At 33.3% G+C, this 19,410-nt stretch overlaps 1 protein-coding gene and 2 long non-coding RNA genes across 3 annotated transcripts; all 3 read right to left on the bottom strand.

Annotated features, from left to right (window-relative positions):
- Window positions 1-597: 597 nt before the first annotated feature.
- Window positions 598-2,194, bottom strand: LOC145307171 (uncharacterized). Its single transcript, XR_013875329.1, has 3 exons — window positions 2,156-2,194; window positions 1,208-1,311; window positions 598-748 (listed from the first exon to the last, which is right to left on the bottom strand). It is a non-coding gene; the product is annotated as an uncharacterized LOC145307171 (long non-coding RNA).
- A 2,100-nt stretch (window positions 2,195-4,294) lies between these two features.
- LOC145306907 (uncharacterized) lies at window positions 4,295-11,277 on the bottom strand. Its single transcript, XM_080149247.1, has 6 exons — window positions 11,199-11,277; window positions 10,774-10,852; window positions 7,075-7,129; window positions 6,379-6,459; window positions 6,136-6,168; window positions 4,295-4,401 (listed from the first exon to the last, which is right to left on the bottom strand). Exons 1-6 carry the CDS (start codon window positions 11,258-11,260, stop codon window positions 4,295-4,297), a joined length of 417 nt encoding a protein of 138 aa, XP_080005373.1. The 5' UTR covers window positions 11,261-11,277.
- Window positions 11,278-14,419: 3,142 nt separating this feature from the next.
- LOC145307675 (uncharacterized) lies at window positions 14,420-19,046 on the bottom strand. Its single transcript, XR_013875562.1, has 6 exons — window positions 18,981-19,046; window positions 17,430-17,519; window positions 16,647-16,705; window positions 15,878-15,938; window positions 15,111-15,158; window positions 14,420-14,552 (listed from the first exon to the last, which is right to left on the bottom strand). It is a non-coding gene; the product is annotated as an uncharacterized LOC145307675 (long non-coding RNA).
- Window positions 19,047-19,410: the final 364 nt, after the last annotated feature.

Here is a 19,410-nt window from a genome sequence, read left to right as displayed (position 1 = left end):
CACCCCCATCACCCAAAAATGCTGGTTGGCGGGGGGGTCTTCTCAGTCCCTGAAATCTGCCACCGCCAAAATTTATATTTCCCTGGGACCAATGATTACTTATTTTCAAGAAAACTCATGCAGGGATCTAAAGGGATAAGACAATGGCCAGTAAATTGATATACATCCCCAATGATAATACACAAAATTACCCCTCTGTAGATTATACCTAGTGGTTGGAAAGTTTGGACACTAAACTTAATGAACTAACCAACAAAGTATAACAGAGAGAAATAATTTAGAGAAGTTAAGTGATGGGGAAATCAAAAGGAGAAGGGAAAATGGAAGGTGAGTGAAAAGGAGGGGATGGGATAAGGAAGGGAAAGGATTGGGAAGTGTAGGGAAAGGGGAATTCAAAAAGAAGGAATTTAGAGAAGTTAAGTGATGGGAAATCTAATGGGGAAGGGAAAGTGGAAAGGGAGGAGAAAAGGAGGGGAAGGGAAGGGGAAGGAAAATGCAGAGAGAAGGAATTTAGAGAAGTTCAGTGATGGGGATATTAAAAGGGGAAGGGATAAGGAGGGTAAAAGAATGGGTAATGGAATGAAGAGATGGGTAAGGGGAATACAAAGTGAAATAAGTTAGTGTAGTGAAGTAAAGGGTAAGTGAAGGTAAATAAAGGAAAGTAAATTAATCATTGGTTCCTGCGCCAACTGAGCTAGCTTCGGTCCTGTGCCGAGTAGGCGTGGTGGGCTAGAAAATTCAACATTTCCTGAAATTATATTAAAGTAAGAGGATGATTGTCTGTATTTAGCTTAACCAATCGCTATCTGCTTGACCGACATGTTCCTCCTTAACAGTAAAGCTTCTCAAAGGTAATGAAAAGTTTGTTTGTTTTTGTAATTTAAATCTTTTTAAAACCAAAATGGAAAGTGGATGGTTCACTAACCCCCATCCCTACCCTCAAATGCCACTAGAGGACTACTATGATTATTTTTTAGGTTTAGTTTAGGCCTAAGTTGCCATAAAGTAAGATGAGACAATTGTGTATAGTTACTAGGGTCAGCACATTAGGATTTGATCCTTATCTAAAGTGTACCTGATCCTTATATAAAGTATACCTGATCCTTATCTAAAGTGTAACTAATCCTTATATAAAGTGTATCTGATCCTTATCTAAAGTGTACCTAATCCTTATCTAAAGTGTACCTATTCCTTTACTAATGTGTACCTGAACCTTCAGATGAATGGAAATGATTCTGTCCAGAGTTGAAACCATTGCTGATGTAACTCTGGCCAAAGTCAAACCCGTGTCCACTGCTCTCATAACTGGAACTTTATTAAAAACTTTAAATCCTAAAAAGTTTCATTTATTTTTAAAAGTGAAGCTTTTCTACAATTAAGGTAGGTCAGTCCGTCCGTCCGTAGCAGATAGCTTTTTCGTTAATTTAGAATTGTCCTATCAATTTCAAACTTTGCATGATGATTCCTATAACAGTTAGGTACGATTAAGAAAGCGTAGCAACTCTATAATCATTACCAGAAAATCCGTACATTCATTTAAAACATGCTGATTTTTAACTTTCCAAGTCCAAAAATGTAAGTATGTCTTTAAACTGTATTCTATATTTTAAGAAGTTTTGCAACAAATTTGCATACAATTTTTTCAAAACTTGTACATTTATATTTTACTTGTTCAGTTCTTGCCTCTACAAGAGTGAATGTTCCCTTGTTCTACTGTTTCAGAGCTTCGTTTTTTATGGATGTTGTCCTCCTTGTTTATTTTCATTTTGGTTGCTGGCATCATTAATACACCAATATATAATCAATTGGATGTTGCACCAATGAAATTGTCTTTCCAACTGGGAAAAGTATAAGGATACCCTCAATTGACACCTTTTACCCCATCTCGTCCCCTTCTCCTAGAGGATAGCCTGACCAATAAATAAGGACTAAAGTAGCAATATAAATTATCGAAAATATCTTTACTGTCCTAATATCCATTTATCAATATTAGTTATCACAGCGTTTCATAGACAACTTTCCGTGGATATTAAAATGAAAAATAACAAGATTAAAACCAGTTTTGTTGACCACAATATTATACTTAATATTTCAGTATGGCTAAGAACCGGTTCTAATCCACCGGATAATAATTGGTTTCAAACTTTTTAATAACCCTGAATTGTATCCACCACCTGAATTTTGAGTATATCCTGTTGTTAATTAGAAAAAAAAATAATTCAAAAAATCACGAAACCTTTCTGTAAAAAATTTGTATTGGTCTTTTAGAGCATGACTGACAGACAAACATATCAAGTTGATTATACACTGGATGCTCATCAATATAGGGAATCTTCACAAAAAATTGCATCTATCTATCTTGTATAGTAGCCGAGAAAATCATGTTTCTTTACATTTGATTGTGCCTTTTTTGGGCCAAGGTATTTAACCAAATCTAACTAATTATGTTACGCATCTGACATAGTAGCATTAGGAAATATTTCTAACAACTTTAATGATGACACGGTGTTGAACAGAGATTCGAACTAACAACCCTATTATGCTGACGTCATAAAAATGAGAAATTATGTATCTCTTTTTTCTTCGTTCCCACTTTTCCTCTCATCTCCCTCATTTTTATGACGTCACATGGCTGTTTTTTGAGACACTTTGTCCCGCTACTGCATGTCGCAAATTGACGATAGCATCGCCGCTAGCTAGCATTGCCTCTGGCTAGCATCACCATGACTAGCATCGCCAATGGCTAGCATCACCGCATGCTGGCTTTGGCACTGAATAGCATCGCCGCTGGCTAGCATCATCTCTTTTGGTCTACCTATTCTATTGACGTCATAGTAGAGGGAAAAAGAAAGGCAGGGGGGAAAGACAATAGATGGGGTATAGGGTATTTCCTGACGCCAATAGAATAGGTAGGCCAAAAGCAGTGTCATCTATCGCCATTTTGTTAGAGATACTATCATTAAACTTTAGGGTCTAATATTATATTCTTTTTTTTCTATTCCTGGCGTGTTGAAATATCCAGAATTGTATTCATTACTGTCATAACTCTGACTTGTATAACTGTTATCAGCATTATCCTGCTCATACCACATCAAGTTTATCAAATACTAGCGGCTATATTGGGTACTAGTGGCCTCTAGGGGCACTTGAATTGGGAGAGGGAGGGGGGGGGGGTCAGCTATATTTTAGTTTTTAAACGGAAAAGGTATAACTATTTTTGCAGTGTAATTTTCTATAATTAGGGTCGGTCCGTCCGTAACGGTCAGCTCTTTTCGATAATTTAGACATGTTAGAATTGTCCTATTTATTTAAAACTTTACATGGTGTTTACTATAACAGTTAGGTATGAATTAGAAAGCGTAGCAACTCTATAATCATTACAGAAAGTACGTACGTCTATTTAAAACCTGCTGATTTGTTAAAAATTTTAAAACACTAGCTACTGTATTATAATCCAATCCCAAAAAAGAAAGTAGTCCTTTTACATTTTCCTATATTTACGAAATTTATTTACAATTTCGTGTAGACTTAGAAATTAATGTTCTGCCAAGTAACACAATGCAATAGTTATTGTTTGGTTATATTATACTTATTCAGTTCTGACACTCTACAAAAGTTGATGCTCGTTTGTCCTGCCGTTTCAGAGCTTCGCTTTTATGGATGTTGTCATCCTTGTTTTTCTATGGCCGATTCCTCATGGGAGGGTGGATGTACCCTCCCCAAAAATAGATCTAAACTTTCCCAGGACATATGAGAGGCTACATTATAAACTAGAACCATATTGGTTCAGCAGTTAGCGAGATCCTGTTACTTTAACAAGTATGACAACATCCATAAAAGCAAAACTCTGAAACGGTAGGACAAACGAACATCAACTTTTGTAGAGTGTTAGAACTGAATAAATATAATATAAATGTATAACTTTTGACAAAATTGCACGTAAATTTGTTGCAAAACTGTTAAATTACAGGATACAGGATTAAGGGACATATTTACATTTTTAGTACTTGACTATAGAGATGCTTCGCTTTTAATATTGAGATTTTTTTGTCCTAAGAATAAGTACTATAAGATAATCAATAAATTATATGGCATAATAAATTTTTGTCAAAAAGTTAAAAATAAACATTACTTAAATGGGCGTATTAGCATTCTGGTTTCGATTATAGAGTTGCTACGATTTCTAAATCATAACTAACAGTTATAGGAATCATCATGCGAAGTTTGAAATTAATAGGACAATTCTAACATGCCTAAATTAATTGTTACGGACATACGGACGGACTAACCCTAATTATGGAAGCTTCGCTTTTAAGAAAAGAATCGATAAAATTGATGTTTCCTGAAAAGTTCCATAGGTCAGGCTGTCCACACTGTTGGAAAATGGGCGAAGGTTTCCACCTTAATTATAAAGAGCAAGGATGACAACATACATAAGAGCAAAGCTCTAACATCAGACAGTAGGACAGACGAACATTGACACTTAAGAGTTCAGAATTTAATAAGCAAAGGTGGATTCTTTAAAAAATTAGGCTCGCTACTCGCCAGTGAGGCAAAATTATTTTTGTGAAAAAATCCTCCAAAATGACATTAAAAATCTACCAAAACTTATCAACATCTTATGTTAATAATCCTTTTCATGATTTTATTTAATTTTTGTAGATTTTTTAAAAGCGAAGCTTTTCTATAATTAGGGTCGGTCCGTCCGTCCGTACGTCCGTCACGGATAGCTTTTTTCGTTGATTTAGACATGTTAGAATTGTCCTATCGATTTCAAATTTTGCATGGTGATTCCTTTAGTAGTTAGGTACGATTTAGAAAGCGTAGCAACTCTATAATCATTACTAAAATGTCCGTACGTCCATTTTAAACATGTTGATTTTTTACTTTTTTAAATAGCTTTTTTCGTTAATTTAGGCATGTTAGAATTGTCCTATCGATTTCAAATTTTGCATGGTGGTTCCTGTAGTAGTTAAGTACGATTAAGAAAGCGTAGCAACTCTATAATCATTACCAGAATGTCCGTACGTTCATTTTAAACATGTTGATTTTTTTTACATTTTTAACAACAAATTTGTATGTGACCTAATCATCCGATTGGTCTGATTTTTGGTATACTGATTCTTGGGACAACAAAGTACAATATTATAAGCGAAGCAACTCTATAATCAAGTCCTAAAAATGTAAGTATGTCCATAATCATTATCCTGTATCAAGCAGTTTTTCAACAAATTTATTTACAATTTTGCTTAGACTCTTATACATTCGCATTCTGATTATTCAGTTCTGACATTATACAAGTGTTAATGTCCGTTTGTCCTACCGTTTCAGAGCTTTGCTTTTATGGATGTTGTCATCCTTGTTTTTATGCAATTTTGGAGGATTTTTCACAAGAATGATTTTGCCTCACTAGTGAGTAGCGAGCCTAATTTTTTATAAAGAATCCATCTCAGAATACAATAAAAGGATTTGTGAGTTTCTGTATCATAGGATCTCGCTAACCAGAGAATCAATATTTTAACAATTTTACAGAAGGGGTAATTTATTTATCATAATTGGGGTTGTCTTTCAATTTACCGTCCATTGTCTTATCTGCCATTTAATATTGAATCTCATCCCCAATTCTATATTTTCAAATAAAATGAATAAAATTAAAATTTAATTTAATAACTATATTTGCGACAACTTATATTACACAGAAACTGGTAATTTTTAACAATTGCAAAAGATCCCCCTGTGACCTATCCCCCGCCTATTGAACTGCAATTAGACATTCTATTGGTGAACTATGAGAGACAATGACAATATTATGCAAAGAAAGAGTACAGGATTCTGACAAACAATTCAAGTATATTCATAAAAAGAAGCGTACCAACTATCCTGTTTCCCCGACAAGGTCGGAAAATAATCGAAACATGTCAATAATTAATTTATTAGCTTAATTTTCATCAAGATATGTACATTCATTTCAAGTGAAAATTCCCCCTGAACCCACTCCCCCCCCCCCCATTTTACCCACTTTCTTTTAGTTACAACCCAAAACAAGTTTTACGCCATCATTACGCCACAAAATATCCTTATTTTCAGCAATTTCAAATAGAATGAATTTGCTGAATCACAGCTGCTGATCTTTACCTGAAAAAGTTGCAGGACCTGTTGGAACCTGAAGTACAAATACTTTCAATCCACATTTTAGCAATTTTTAGGACTTAAAAAATTATGTGAATATTTTTGATTTTTTCCACAAACAAACAAAATATTAAATTTTTCTCCTTGTTTGTATGGCCCTAGGGACCTCTAAAACAGTGATCTCCAAAAAGTTTGTCTGTGTTTTAAATTATGGAAACATATTGTCTTGGTGAAGTATTGGTTCCTGAATATTGTTGTCCTGGACAGAGAAGTCTCCAGGACTGGAGAAAGTGCCAGGTCCAGGTCCAGTGACCCCACCTCCAAATCCTCCTAATATTAGAGTTAAACACTAGAGGGAGAAAGTGTTAGATAACTGTATTTCTCGTATTCATTTGAATCCGGTGGATAGGTACTGGTTCTCATCCATATGAAAAAACTATGTCTAGCATCGTATTATATCCAGCTTTCTACGAATATTTTTAGCCCGTGCCTTCGGCACCTTAGGGCTAAAAAAAAACTTGTTTTAATCTTATAATTGTACATTCTATATCTGCGGAAAGCCGTTTATAATACGATGAAAGAAATAACTATTCCATATTGCAATGACCTCTCTCTGGTCAACTGGGTCGTTAAAAATCAACCAATGATAATGTGAATATTCATGCAGCCATGTAGCAGATAAGAATTTGCCAGCAGACAAAAAAACAATTACAAGATTCAAAACAGTTTTAATCTTATGATTTTACATTTTTTTATCGGAGGAAAGCTGTTTATAATTTGATGCAAATAACTACTATAAACCTTGTAACAGAAAATATCTGTTTTAGTTGTGTATTAATAGTTCTTATACAAAAGGGTTTAAATCTATATGAAGACGACATTCTGAGGATTATCAAAACAAAGCACGCGGCATTTATAATAATGTGTACGTGATGTATTGTATACCTTGTAAGTTGTAAGGCAAAGCTGGTCTTCTCACCACACGAACTTTGGACTGGCTCTAAAATCAAAAATGTATACAGAGGGCATAGCTTGCCAGGGATCTAAAGGGATAAGACAATAGCCGATAAATTGATGTATATCCCCATTGAGGATATACAAAAGTACCCTTTCTGTGCATTACAATTAGTAATTGAAACATTTGGACACTCAACTTAATGAATCAATCAAACATTAAAATAAAAACATATGAATTGGACTATTTATCATGATAAAAAAAATGTTTAGTTGGAATCGAAAAACCAATATACATTAAATGGACGTAAGGACAGACCAACATGAAGCACACAAAATATTCGCTTATTGTAAAATTGTTGTAGGGATATTTTTAAAACAATATATTGGTGTAAAGTTTTATATAGGTGTATCCTTAAAATTTGGGTTCATTTTACGACATATTTGATGCTTCGCCCTTAGCGAGAGTGATATCTTGATTTATTTACAAAAACTAGCGATGTTTTAAAGCAAAATTTTTAATGAGCATCAATATATTGTGAGTCTATCTATTTTATAATTTTAAAAATTAATAAATTTGGTTTTAGATTTGAGCAAGAGTGACAAAATCCATAAAGCGAAGCTTTAGAAGGATATGATTGAAAAATATGGGTATTAACATTTGTGTGACGTCATGGAAATTGTTATTTTTAGTAAAAATCGCTTATTTACAATATAATATTTAAGGACCTACTTACATTTTTGAGAGTTCGATTATACAAATGCCTTACTTATAGCGTTACGCGCTGTTGTTCTGGGGATCAATATTTTTAAAAATTCGGAATAATCCAATTTTTTTTCTCATAAATGGAATTTTTGTTAGAAAGACTTAAAAATCGGTATGTTTGAGATGGGCATACGTATATTCTGGTATAGGGTTGCTACGCTTACTAGATTACTTCAGATGGACGCACTGTTGACTCTGATTATAGAAAAGTTTCGTCGTTTTTGTTTACAAAATAATAATATTTTACGTTGGAAATGATTTCTGTTAGATAAGCATATATTTTTTGTTTTGAAGCGTATATTGTCAAAAATTTGTTATGGACATAAACAGTGTTTATGGATGGGTCAAAGTAAAAAAAATAAAGTATTTTGCAAATCTAAATCAGGTTAGGAATTAAGAATTTGGTGTTCGTGGTAATTTAAGTTTACAAAATTTTAAGACTAATTTGATCGTGAAAAAAAATCTGTGTGATTATTGCAAATTTTCTTAAAATGGATAATATGGTATTTTTGCAAATGTTTATCTGTCGTTGACGTGATTGCCGTGACAGACGGACAGATAATTAATTAGGTATAGCGTCGCTTTGTTCTAAAGATTTTTCTTGGAAATTAAAGATTTGTTTTTGGATTTAATAAAAATCATAAAGTCACGAAATTGTTCAATTATTTGATAGTAAGAAGTTACTTTTTGTGTAATTGTGGTATCCGCCTAGGTTGAATGGCAGACACCCGAGTTCAAATGACTACGGCAGTGCGAACAGACGTGGACACATATATTATAGAGAAGCTACGCTTCTCTAGCAATCACTAAATAATAAACAGAGTCTATTCAGATGTTCCTTTATTCAGGGTCTAAGGTTTACTAAAGTGGTACAACATAATATAAATACATATGGATTAGGAATAGAGATAGTTAAAGGTAAATCATACAAGTAAAACATAGATAGTTGCAATGGTTAGGTAGATGGCTATCCCTGTCCGGGGGAGGCAGGATAGCCCATGGAACAGCACAATAGGTAGATAAGCATAGAGGGGTTGAGTGGTAGGTCTGGGTACTAAAAGGGAAGGTTTGATGATTACTGTGACAACAACAGTCTGTGTGGGTGGTGATTCTATCGGGTGAAGGAAGGCTTAGACCCTTTATCCTCAGGGCTGAGGTGGTGCTGATAACTTGGTGGTTGAAGGGGAAGGTTCCGGTGCTTAAGAAGGGAGAGGGAGGGGTAACACCCCTCCCTCCACTTGCAGGACAACTGAGAGATGAAATCAATACCGTTATCTTACATATTTGCAGGTGGCTTTACAATTGTAGAATAACAGGATTTAGCTGGGTGCGTAGCATCACTATAATGTCTTGGTTTCTGCATGGCCCAGAGTTGCCGAATACCACATAATGATTGAACTAAAACTTTATTTTTTGTTGGATTGTTTATTTATTTAAATATGAAAAATTTCTGCAAAAAAGTCATTACGCTTATCAAAGTAAAAATAAAAAAATGTAAAGTTATTCTGTAGAAGTTGAGTTGGCAAATCATACATTTATTTTGTTTAATTACTTGATTTATTGGGGGAACTTGAATTAAAACATTCGAAAAATTTCTGTTTTTATGACATTTTTATTTTGCTAAGGAATAAAATCACGACAACAAATAAGAAAACTCGCTGATAGCTTGCGGTCATGCAGGGGTCAGGTTCGAGTCTGAAGTTACATCTTTCCTGCTAAAAGTATTGACAATTGTATCTACTGCTGATATGAATATGTGACAACTTAATTATATCTTAGGAAAAAAGGTAAACTCTTAATTATGGTATTTTGACAATTCAATCAAAGTTGTCCAATTAAAAAGTTGGTCGTCTCTTTAGTGTTGAATTACAAAATATTTCAAAAGTGACAAAAAAAGATATTGAAGGAATAAGATATTTAGATAGACAGATAGACTGAGAAATAAAGGGTAGATAGACAGATAGAGAAATATATATTCAACATCTAGATAGATGGATAGATAAATATATAAATGGAACATATATAAAGATAGATAGATGGACAGATAATGGAACATATATAAAGATAGATAGATGGACAGATAATGGAACATATATAAAGATAGATAGATGGACACATAGATAGATAGATAGATAGATAGATGAACAGACAATGGAACATATATAAAGATAGACAGATGGACAGTGACACATAGATATATAGATAGATAGATGGACAGATAATGGAACATATATAAAGATAGATAGATGGACAGATAATGGAACATATATAAAGATAGATAGATGGACAGATAATGGAACATATATAAAGATAGATAGATGGACAGATAATGGAACATATATACAGATAGATAGATAGACACATAGATATATAGATAGATAGATGGACAGATAATGGAACATATATACAGATAGATAGATGAACAGAATATGGAACATATATACAGATAGATAGATGAACAGAATATGGAACATATATAAAGATAGATAGATAGACACATAGATATATAGATAGATAGATGGACAGATAATGGAACATATATACAGATAGATAGATGAACAGAATATGGAACATATATACAGATAGATAGATGAACAGAATATGGAACATATATACAGATAGATAGATGAACAGAATATGGAACATATATACAGATAGATAGATGAACAGAATATGGAACATATATACAGATAGATAGATGAACAGAATATGGAACATATATACAGATAGATAGATGAACAGAATATGGAACATATATACAGATAGATAGATGAACAGAATATGGAACATATATACAGATAGATAGATGAACAGACTATGGAACATATATACAGATAGATAGATGAACAGAATATGGAACATATATACAGATAGATAGATGAACAGAATATGGAACATATATACAGATAGATAGATGGACTTACCTTTGGATAAATAAGATCTCTAACAGAGAATCCTCTCTCTTGTGCAGTATCAGATCTCATAACTCTACGCGGCATAACTGCGCATTATAAAGAACATTATATCAGAAACTAAAGGGATAAGACGTAGCTGTCTTTAGTGCCCGGGCAAAATGGGGATAAATGTCACTCCATTTGGCCTACCTATTCTATTGAAGACAGGAAATACCCTATTCCCCATCTCTTTTCTAGGGGTTTCTTTCCACTTTCCCTTTCTCATTCCCTCTACTATGACGTCGATGGAATAGGTAGGCCAAAATGTAATCCCCTTTTTCCTAGGTCACTAAACACAGTTATGATTAGACAATAAATTGATGTACATACATCCCCAATGCTGATACACAAAATTACCCCTTATGTAGATTACAATTAATATAATATCCTTTCCTTGAAATGGGGTGGGTGCGCCCCTCCTCCGCGTTAGAAGAAAGTTATCCTTAGGGGAAGCCATGAACCCAACATTTTGAGATAACTGGATAATTTTTTTTTACAATTTTTTTAAGTTTTAAACTTAGTGGCGTTCTTGAGTCAGTATTCTTAACTCCCCCTGCCCTACTTTATAAAAAAAATTGAGAATAAGGGTTTTTCTTATATGCCCAAACTCTGCGGAGATATCCAGCATCCAATATAACCTAATCTAAATTGACTTAAAATAATAGCATTAAACATACCAATACAGAGCTCCCCTTGGATTTTAAATTATTGAAAATTAAAACCCAGCAAAGCCCTATATCTACGGGGCACCTTTAACCTTTACTTAACTTAACCTAATCTAAGAGTCAAAAAAATTATTTAAAACTGTAAAAAAGTTTTCCTTGTGATCAACGATGTTAGTTCTTATGTTGTCATCAAGATCATCTGTTTTGTCAATTGAGTTATCAGGACCAGCATAGGAGTCTACTACTGATGATGGAGGACATCGATCTTAATATAATACGTTGCCTAGAGAACAAATATCTAAGAACTATAGAAACTTAAATAATTTTGTAAAAAAAATGTTCCAATTGATCTTCAGAAAATCTTTGAAACATTAATTTAAAACTAATTTTTCTTAATAAACACAGCGTTAAATGGTTTTTGAGCGAACTAAAAAATGTTAAACATAATGGATAAAAAAGTGGGTTGTCTCTTAGGTGTTACTTAACCTAATTACCCGAGTGTTAAAGTTTCATGAAAAGCAGAAGCTTTGTAAAGTGCCTATAAAAAACAACGTCAAACTGGCCTACCATTGGTCAATTAAAATGTATACTGGCCTACCAATGGTAAATTAGTCTGTGAATTGACAAATTATTGGTCATTTGTATTGTAAGACGTCATTTTTTTAAAGGCACTATAAACAGATTCAGACAACAGCCTCGCCCGTATGAGGTAATTGACGATAAATTTCAGCGAGGGATGCGAAACTTGAGATGCATTAAAACATATTTCAAATAAACAGACATTAAAAACTATATAGTAGCTTTGTTTCAACTAGGGTGACATCATTCATAAAAGCGAAGCTCTGAAACGGTAGGACAAACGAACATTAACACTTGTAGAGTGTCAGAAAGAACTGAATAATACAGAATCAGAATATAAATATATAAAAGTCGAACACAACATAATTGTAAATAAGTTTGTTGAAAACTGCTTAAATACAGGATATTGTTTAAGGACATACTTACATTTTTAGGATTTGATTATAGATATGCTTTGCTTATAACAATGTACCTTATTGTCCTAGGAATCAGTATTTCAAAAATCAGATCAATCGAATAATTTAGTAACATAAAATGTTTTTTAAAAAGTTAAAAAGCAACATGTTTAAATTGGACGTACGGACTTTCTGTTAACGATTATAGAGTTGCTTAGCTTTCTAACTCGTACCTAACTGCTGTAGGAATCATCATGCTAAGTTTGAAATCCATAGGTCAATTCTAACATGCATAAATTATCCGTTACGAATGGACTTAAGGGCGGACGGACCGACCCTAATTATAGAAAAGCTTTGCCTTTAAAAATATATTTACCATCCAAACACTCTGTATTCAAGATAGATCCCTCACTGTATATTTAGAACTTTTATCTATAATACAAAGTAAAATGATGTCTGTCTGTTCGTCCGTCTGCCCCTTAAGATATCGGTAACCACTAAACCAATTAGATTCTACTCTTTAGGGAATATACATACCCCATCCTTCCAAAATTATCGGATTACTTAAAATTTCAAAACTAAAATTGAAAGTAAGGGGTTACTAACCTACACCTCCAGCCCTCCCCCCTCCTTCACCCTAGAGGCCTCTTAGGGCCTAGGCACTAGGTCTTATTTTAAAGTACTAGGGTGTCTATCTTTGGCTTAATACCTCGTCAATCGCTTGACTCATATGGTTCTCCTTTACAGTTGAGCTTCTTAAAGGTCTATTGAAGCTTTATGACTATTTTGGGGGAGGAAGGGTGCGCTCCTAGAGAAAAATAAACACCTACCCACCCTTAAAAAAAATATCGGTTTACTTTAATTAAAATTAAAAACTAAAATTGAAACTGAGGGGTCTGTTCCCCCCCCCCCCCTAGAGTCCTCTAAGGGTATAGCCACTAGTTCTTATATAGCCACTAGTATTTTTAAAAGTAACAGGATGTTTGTCTGTAGCTTAATATCTTGTCAATCGCTGAACAGATATGGTTCTCCTTTACAGTTGAGCTTATCAAAGGTCCGGGGAGGGGTTTTAACTATTTTTGGTACATAAAAAGTTCAAAAATCCTTGTATATTCGTATGTCGGCAGATTTGCAACAATATGATCTGTTATCAACTATTTTTTTCAAAGTTTTAAATTCATTTTATATCTATAATACAAAGTAGAATGATGTCTGTCCGTCCGTCTGTCTGTCTGTCTGTCCGTCTGTCTGTCCGTCTGTCTGTCCGTCTGTCAGTCTCTTAAGATCTCGGTAACCACTGAAACGATCGGATTCTACTCTTCAGGGAATATACCTACTGGTCCTGTGGGTGTTTTAGGCTATTTTCTTGGGGGGGTGGGACACCCCCAACCCCCCAAAAAACAAAAAAAATCCCCATTTTTTTGCAGAAGATTTCCTTGGTCCTTTTACGAATTTCGCAAAGCCCCTAGAGGCTAGGGGCGAAGCCGCTAGTCCTTATATAAAGAGTAACAGGATGTCTATGTTTAATAGCTAAATCTTACGATCTCGCTAACCGCTGAACCGATATGGTGATACAATAATCGCTTTATAGATCAAGGTAAGATAAGGGTTTTTAATTTTTGGGGGGATAAGTACCTCCAAGCTTCAAATATAAATCGCCCCTAGCAAAATCCACCATCTCCTCAAAAAATGTAAAATTCAAAAAGAAACGTTGAGGGTTAACTTATTGTTTTGTTTATCATAAATGAGTGAATTTGTTTATCATTAATGGGTAAATTTGTTTACTATTGAAGGGTGAATTTGTTTATCAAAAATAGGTGAATTTGTTTATCAAAAATGGGTGAATTTGTTTATCAAAAATGGGTGAATTTATTTACCATTAATCAGTAAATTTGTTTATCGTTAATGGGTGAATTGGTTTATAATTAATGGGTAAATGGGTTTATTATCAATGGGTGAATTTTTTTATCATTAATGGGTAAATTTGTTAATAGTTAAAGGGTGAATTTGTTTATTATCATTGGGTGATTAAAACTGTGCCTCCGTCGGAATGAGAACTTTTTTCCCATCTCCAGGCTTTCGTCGGACTTTGTCATACTTCTTCGGGGGCCTACATTAATGGATATTATACAGATAAAGAGATAGATAGATAGATAGATAGACGGATGAATAGACAGATAGGTAGACAGATAGATAAAAAAGATGGACATATATAAATAGAGAGACAGATAGATAGACTGTAAATAGACATATATATAGATAGACAGATATATACATTGATAGATAAATATATAGACAGATATATACATAGATAGATAAATATATAAATAGATAGATAGACAGATAGATAGACATATAGAGAGACAGATAGAGAGACAGATAGATGGACAGATAGATTGACAGATAGATTGACAGATAGATAGACGGATAGATAGACAGATAGATAGACAGATAGATAGACAGATAGATAGACAGATAGATAGACAGATAGATAGACAGATAGAAAGACAGATAGATAGATGGATATATAGATAGATAGATAGATAGATAGATAAATAGATAGATAGATACATAGATAGATAGATAAATGTAGACGGATAGATAGATAGATAGACAGATAAACAGATGGACATAAAAATTGAAAAATTAGTTGAAAAGATGAACTTACAAGAACCAGCTAGAATCTTGAATAAATTGTGGAAAACTTTCTCGAAACCTGAAAAAAACAAGGATTACAACATCCATAACAAACTAAGCTACAAAAATCTTGACTGGGAATACGGACAAAGTTTTTTAAAAGCTAATTACATTAAGCATGAATGATAGACAGACAGACCAAACAATTTACAAAAAATCTCATATAGCAGCCGATAAAATGAAATTTCCCATTACAGTTATGGACTGATGGACGGTTGGACAGAGAAAGTTGATTATAGAGTAGCTGTGCTACAAGCAAGGAAAAAAGCTTTTAGATTTTAAAAGAGATAAAGGGGTGAGACAGAGAGATAAGGGGAGAGTGAGAGAGAGAGAGAAAGAGACAGAGAGAGAGAGGGTGAGAGAAAGACAGAAAAACAGAGAAAGAGGGAGACAGAGAGAGGTAGAGAGAGAGAGACAGAGAGACAGAGACAGAGAGAGAGAGAGAGAGAGAGAGAGAGAGAGAGTGAGAGAGAGAGAGAGAGAGAGACAGAGAGAGAGAGAGAAAGACAGACAGAGCGAAACAAAGAAAGAGAGACAGAATGAGACAGAGAGAGAGAGATTGAGACAGAGAGAGAGAAAGAGAGAGGGAGAGAGACAGAGGGAGACAGAAGTAGGTATAGAGAGAGAGAGAGAAATGAGAAACCGATTTCAATTGCCACAAAGAACTTAAATTTAATTGCGACGTACAGACAGCGGATAGAAATAGCCTAATTATAGAATAGCATTGGTACTAAGAACCTTGGATCATAGCTGGCCCGGTTCTCCAGATGTTTCAGCACTCCTACGGCTGTTATCCAATCTAGATAGATAGATAGATAGATATATGGATAGATAGATAGAGAGATAGATAGATAGATAGATAGATAGATAGATAGATAGATAGATAGATAGATAGAAATTTAGATAGATAGATAGATAGATAGATAGATAGATATATAGATAGATAGATATATAGATAGATAGATAGATAGATAGATAGATAGATAGATAGATAGATAGATAGATAGATAGATATATAGATAGATAGATAGATAGATAGATAGATAGATAGATAGATAGAAATTTAGATAGATAGATAGATAGATAGATAGATAGATAGATAGATAGATAGATAGATAGATAGATAGATAGATAGATAGATGGATAGATAGATAGATAGATAGATAGATAGATAGATAGATAGATAGATAGATAGATAGATAGATAGATAGATAGATAGATAGATAGATATATAGATAGATGGATAGATATATAGATAGATAGATAGATAGATAGAAAGATAAATAGATAGATAGATAGTTAGATAGATTGATAAAAAATTAAATAGAGAAAGATATAAACAGATAGATATATATAAACCATGAAATAGACATACATATACATATGTAGATAGATAGATAAATCAAGAAATAGATGAAATAGACATATATATGTAGATAGATAGATAAATCATGAAATAGATAGAAAGATAGACAGATATATAGATAGATAGATAGATATGGCTTACCAAAGTTTGACTGTATAAATGTGACCAGCTGTAGCAACTGGGTTCCGGCATTCGTTAACCTAAACAACAAATTGTTTTCTGCTTCTTGGCTGTGTTAATATTCCTGTTACAATTGGTTGATTTTTAAAGAACCAATTGAGAGTCAGCACAAGGTCATTGCCATAGTGAAATACAGTTATTTAACCCTTTCTACCTCTAGTGTTTTACTCTAATACCTAAACAGCCATAAATCCAGTAATCTACAACCCTAACTCACCCTCCACACAATACAAAAAGGCCAAGCGGCGGTAAAAAAGACTTTAAAATAAAATACCTTAACAAAAAAGACCAATAAATGAAAGACCTTAACACTAAAAAAACCTAAAAAAGACCTTAATTCAAAAGATCTTAAATATAAAAGGCCCAAACTCAAAAGACCTTATCTGACAAAAGAATTAAAGTAAAAGACCTATTCCGACAAAAGACCTAATCTGACATTAGACCTTAAAGAAAGAAGACCTAAAGAATAAAAGGATTTATGAAACTTTATTGTAAAATTTATTAGCCAAGGTTCAATAACTTTAAAAATATCCATATACTTCAATGTAGCTCTAAAACCATAAGTAGCAAAATAAAGATATTTATATTTTTGAAAACTATAATAGCAAGGCTTTCCAATATTTTTTTTGTCTAGGCTCCACCTCTGCTAAAATATAGACATTTGATTACAACCATAGGTAGCATGAGAGAGATTTTTATATTTTTGAAAACTAGAATTACTAAGCTTTCCAATAATTTACTTACGTTGTTAGATCTAATTGTCTGGGCTCTGCTTTCATGTAAATGTCAACGATGCATTCATAAACATCTTCTATAAAACCAGTTTCTTCTGTCCTGAAATATTTGCATTTGGATTACTGTAACAATAAGGAATGTAAAATAAAAACATTAGTCCTATGATATCAACATAAATAGTGTTTGGTTTCATTAGACTACATCAGATAGTTAAAGTTAAGAAAATGATTAAATATAATCTAAATACATTCTTTCTTAATCAGCAAATGGCGAAGGAACAATCCTGCCATATTACCAATTAGTAAGTGTACAGATTTTGTCACCAAAAAGTATTTTTTTCTTAGCATAATGAGTCAGCTACATAAAGAAACATTTTTAAAAGCGAAGCTTTTCTATAATTAGGGTCCGTCCGTCCGTCCGTCCGAGATAGTTAGTTTTTATTCGTTAATTTAGGCATGTTAGAATTGTCCTATCGATTTCAAACTTTGCATGGTGATTCCTGTAGTAGTTAGGTACGATTTAGAAAGCGTAGCAACTCTATAATCGTTACCAGAATGTCCGTACATCCATTTTAAACGTGTTGATTTTTTTTACTTTTTAATAACAATTTTTTATGTGATAAAATCAACCGATTGATCTGATTTTTTGATTACTGATTCCTATTACAATAAGGTACAATATTATGAGCGAAGCATCTCTATAATCAAGTATTAAAAATGTCAGTATGTCCTTAAACAGAATTCTGTATTTAAGAAGTTTTGCGTATTTGCGTATAATTTTGTCAAACCTTATATTTTCATATTTTGTATATTCAGTTCTGACACTCAACAAAAGTTAATGTTCGTCTGTCATATCGTTTCAGAGCTTCGCTTTTATGGATGTTGTCATCCTTGTTTATAATAAAGCTTTTCATGAGTAAATTATGTGATGATTTTAAATATTTTATTTTGTTTTTCTTAACAAATATTTGGCTTTAACACCTTTTAGTATCCGCTGGATTAGAACCGGTTTTAGACAAACTGAAAAATCATGTATATCATCGTTTTACAGACAATTGTTAGCCTGGTGACATTGGGGCTAACAAAACTGGTTTCAATAAAGTCCTTTTTCTTGAAAATTTAAAAAAAATGATTTTCTGTTTCAAGCCAACTGTACAGGGATCTTAAGGGATAAGACAATGGACGGTAAATTAATTCAAATCTCCTATAAGATTATTCCTTGTAAAGATTAAAATTAATGGTTGAAAAGTTTGGACACTCATTATAATGAACCAACCAATCAAAATTTAATAAAATTCCTTACAGTTATAAAACCAGCGAATAAGTAAATGTTATCATAAAACTTTGAGGACTAGTGTAATAAACAGCCCAATGTCCCCTCACTCCCTGAACTCATTACTTTACAAAGTGTCTCAAAATCATCCATGTGACGTCATAAAAATGAGGGAGATGAGAGGAGAAGTGGGAAAGGAAACCCCTAAAAAAGAGATAGATAATCCCTTATTTTTATGACGTCACATGGTTGATTTTTTAGACACTTTGTAAAGTTATTATTACTTACGTTTTATTTATGAATCTAGATGAGTTTCCACACAGCCTTTCAACATCCTTTGTGGACAATGGTTTTATTTCTGGCACATTGTAGGGACATAATTTTTTAGATCTACTAGAGGAATGAATATATTATTACTTGGATCTTACACGCAGTTTTCGTATACTCTAATAAAGTGAAACTTGTAGTGGGCTAAAACAAGGATCTCACCACCCTCCCCCCACTTCCCTCCCCTAATAATGGATAAACGAACTAACTTATAAACGAGCTCCATGTTAGCAAGCTAAATGGATGACAATGTTTTCCCATATCATAATATCTTTCGGGAGAGGGGGTGGGGCACTTTGATTTAAGATGGGTGAGAGGTAACAATGATAGTTTTCAGTTGGGGGGGGGGGGGTTTCAGATTTTTTCGCAAAGGCAATTTTTTTTGTAACGG

This window comes from Acartia tonsa, chromosome 15 (assembly GCF_053477335.1).
Source record: "Acartia tonsa isolate MP-2025a chromosome 15, ASM5347733v1, whole genome shotgun sequence".
Lineage (NCBI taxonomy): Eukaryota > Metazoa > Arthropoda > Copepoda > Calanoida > Acartiidae > Acartia > Acartia tonsa.
Note: the sequence above shows the minus strand (reverse complement) of the source record. Positions and strands in the feature narration are given on the sequence as shown.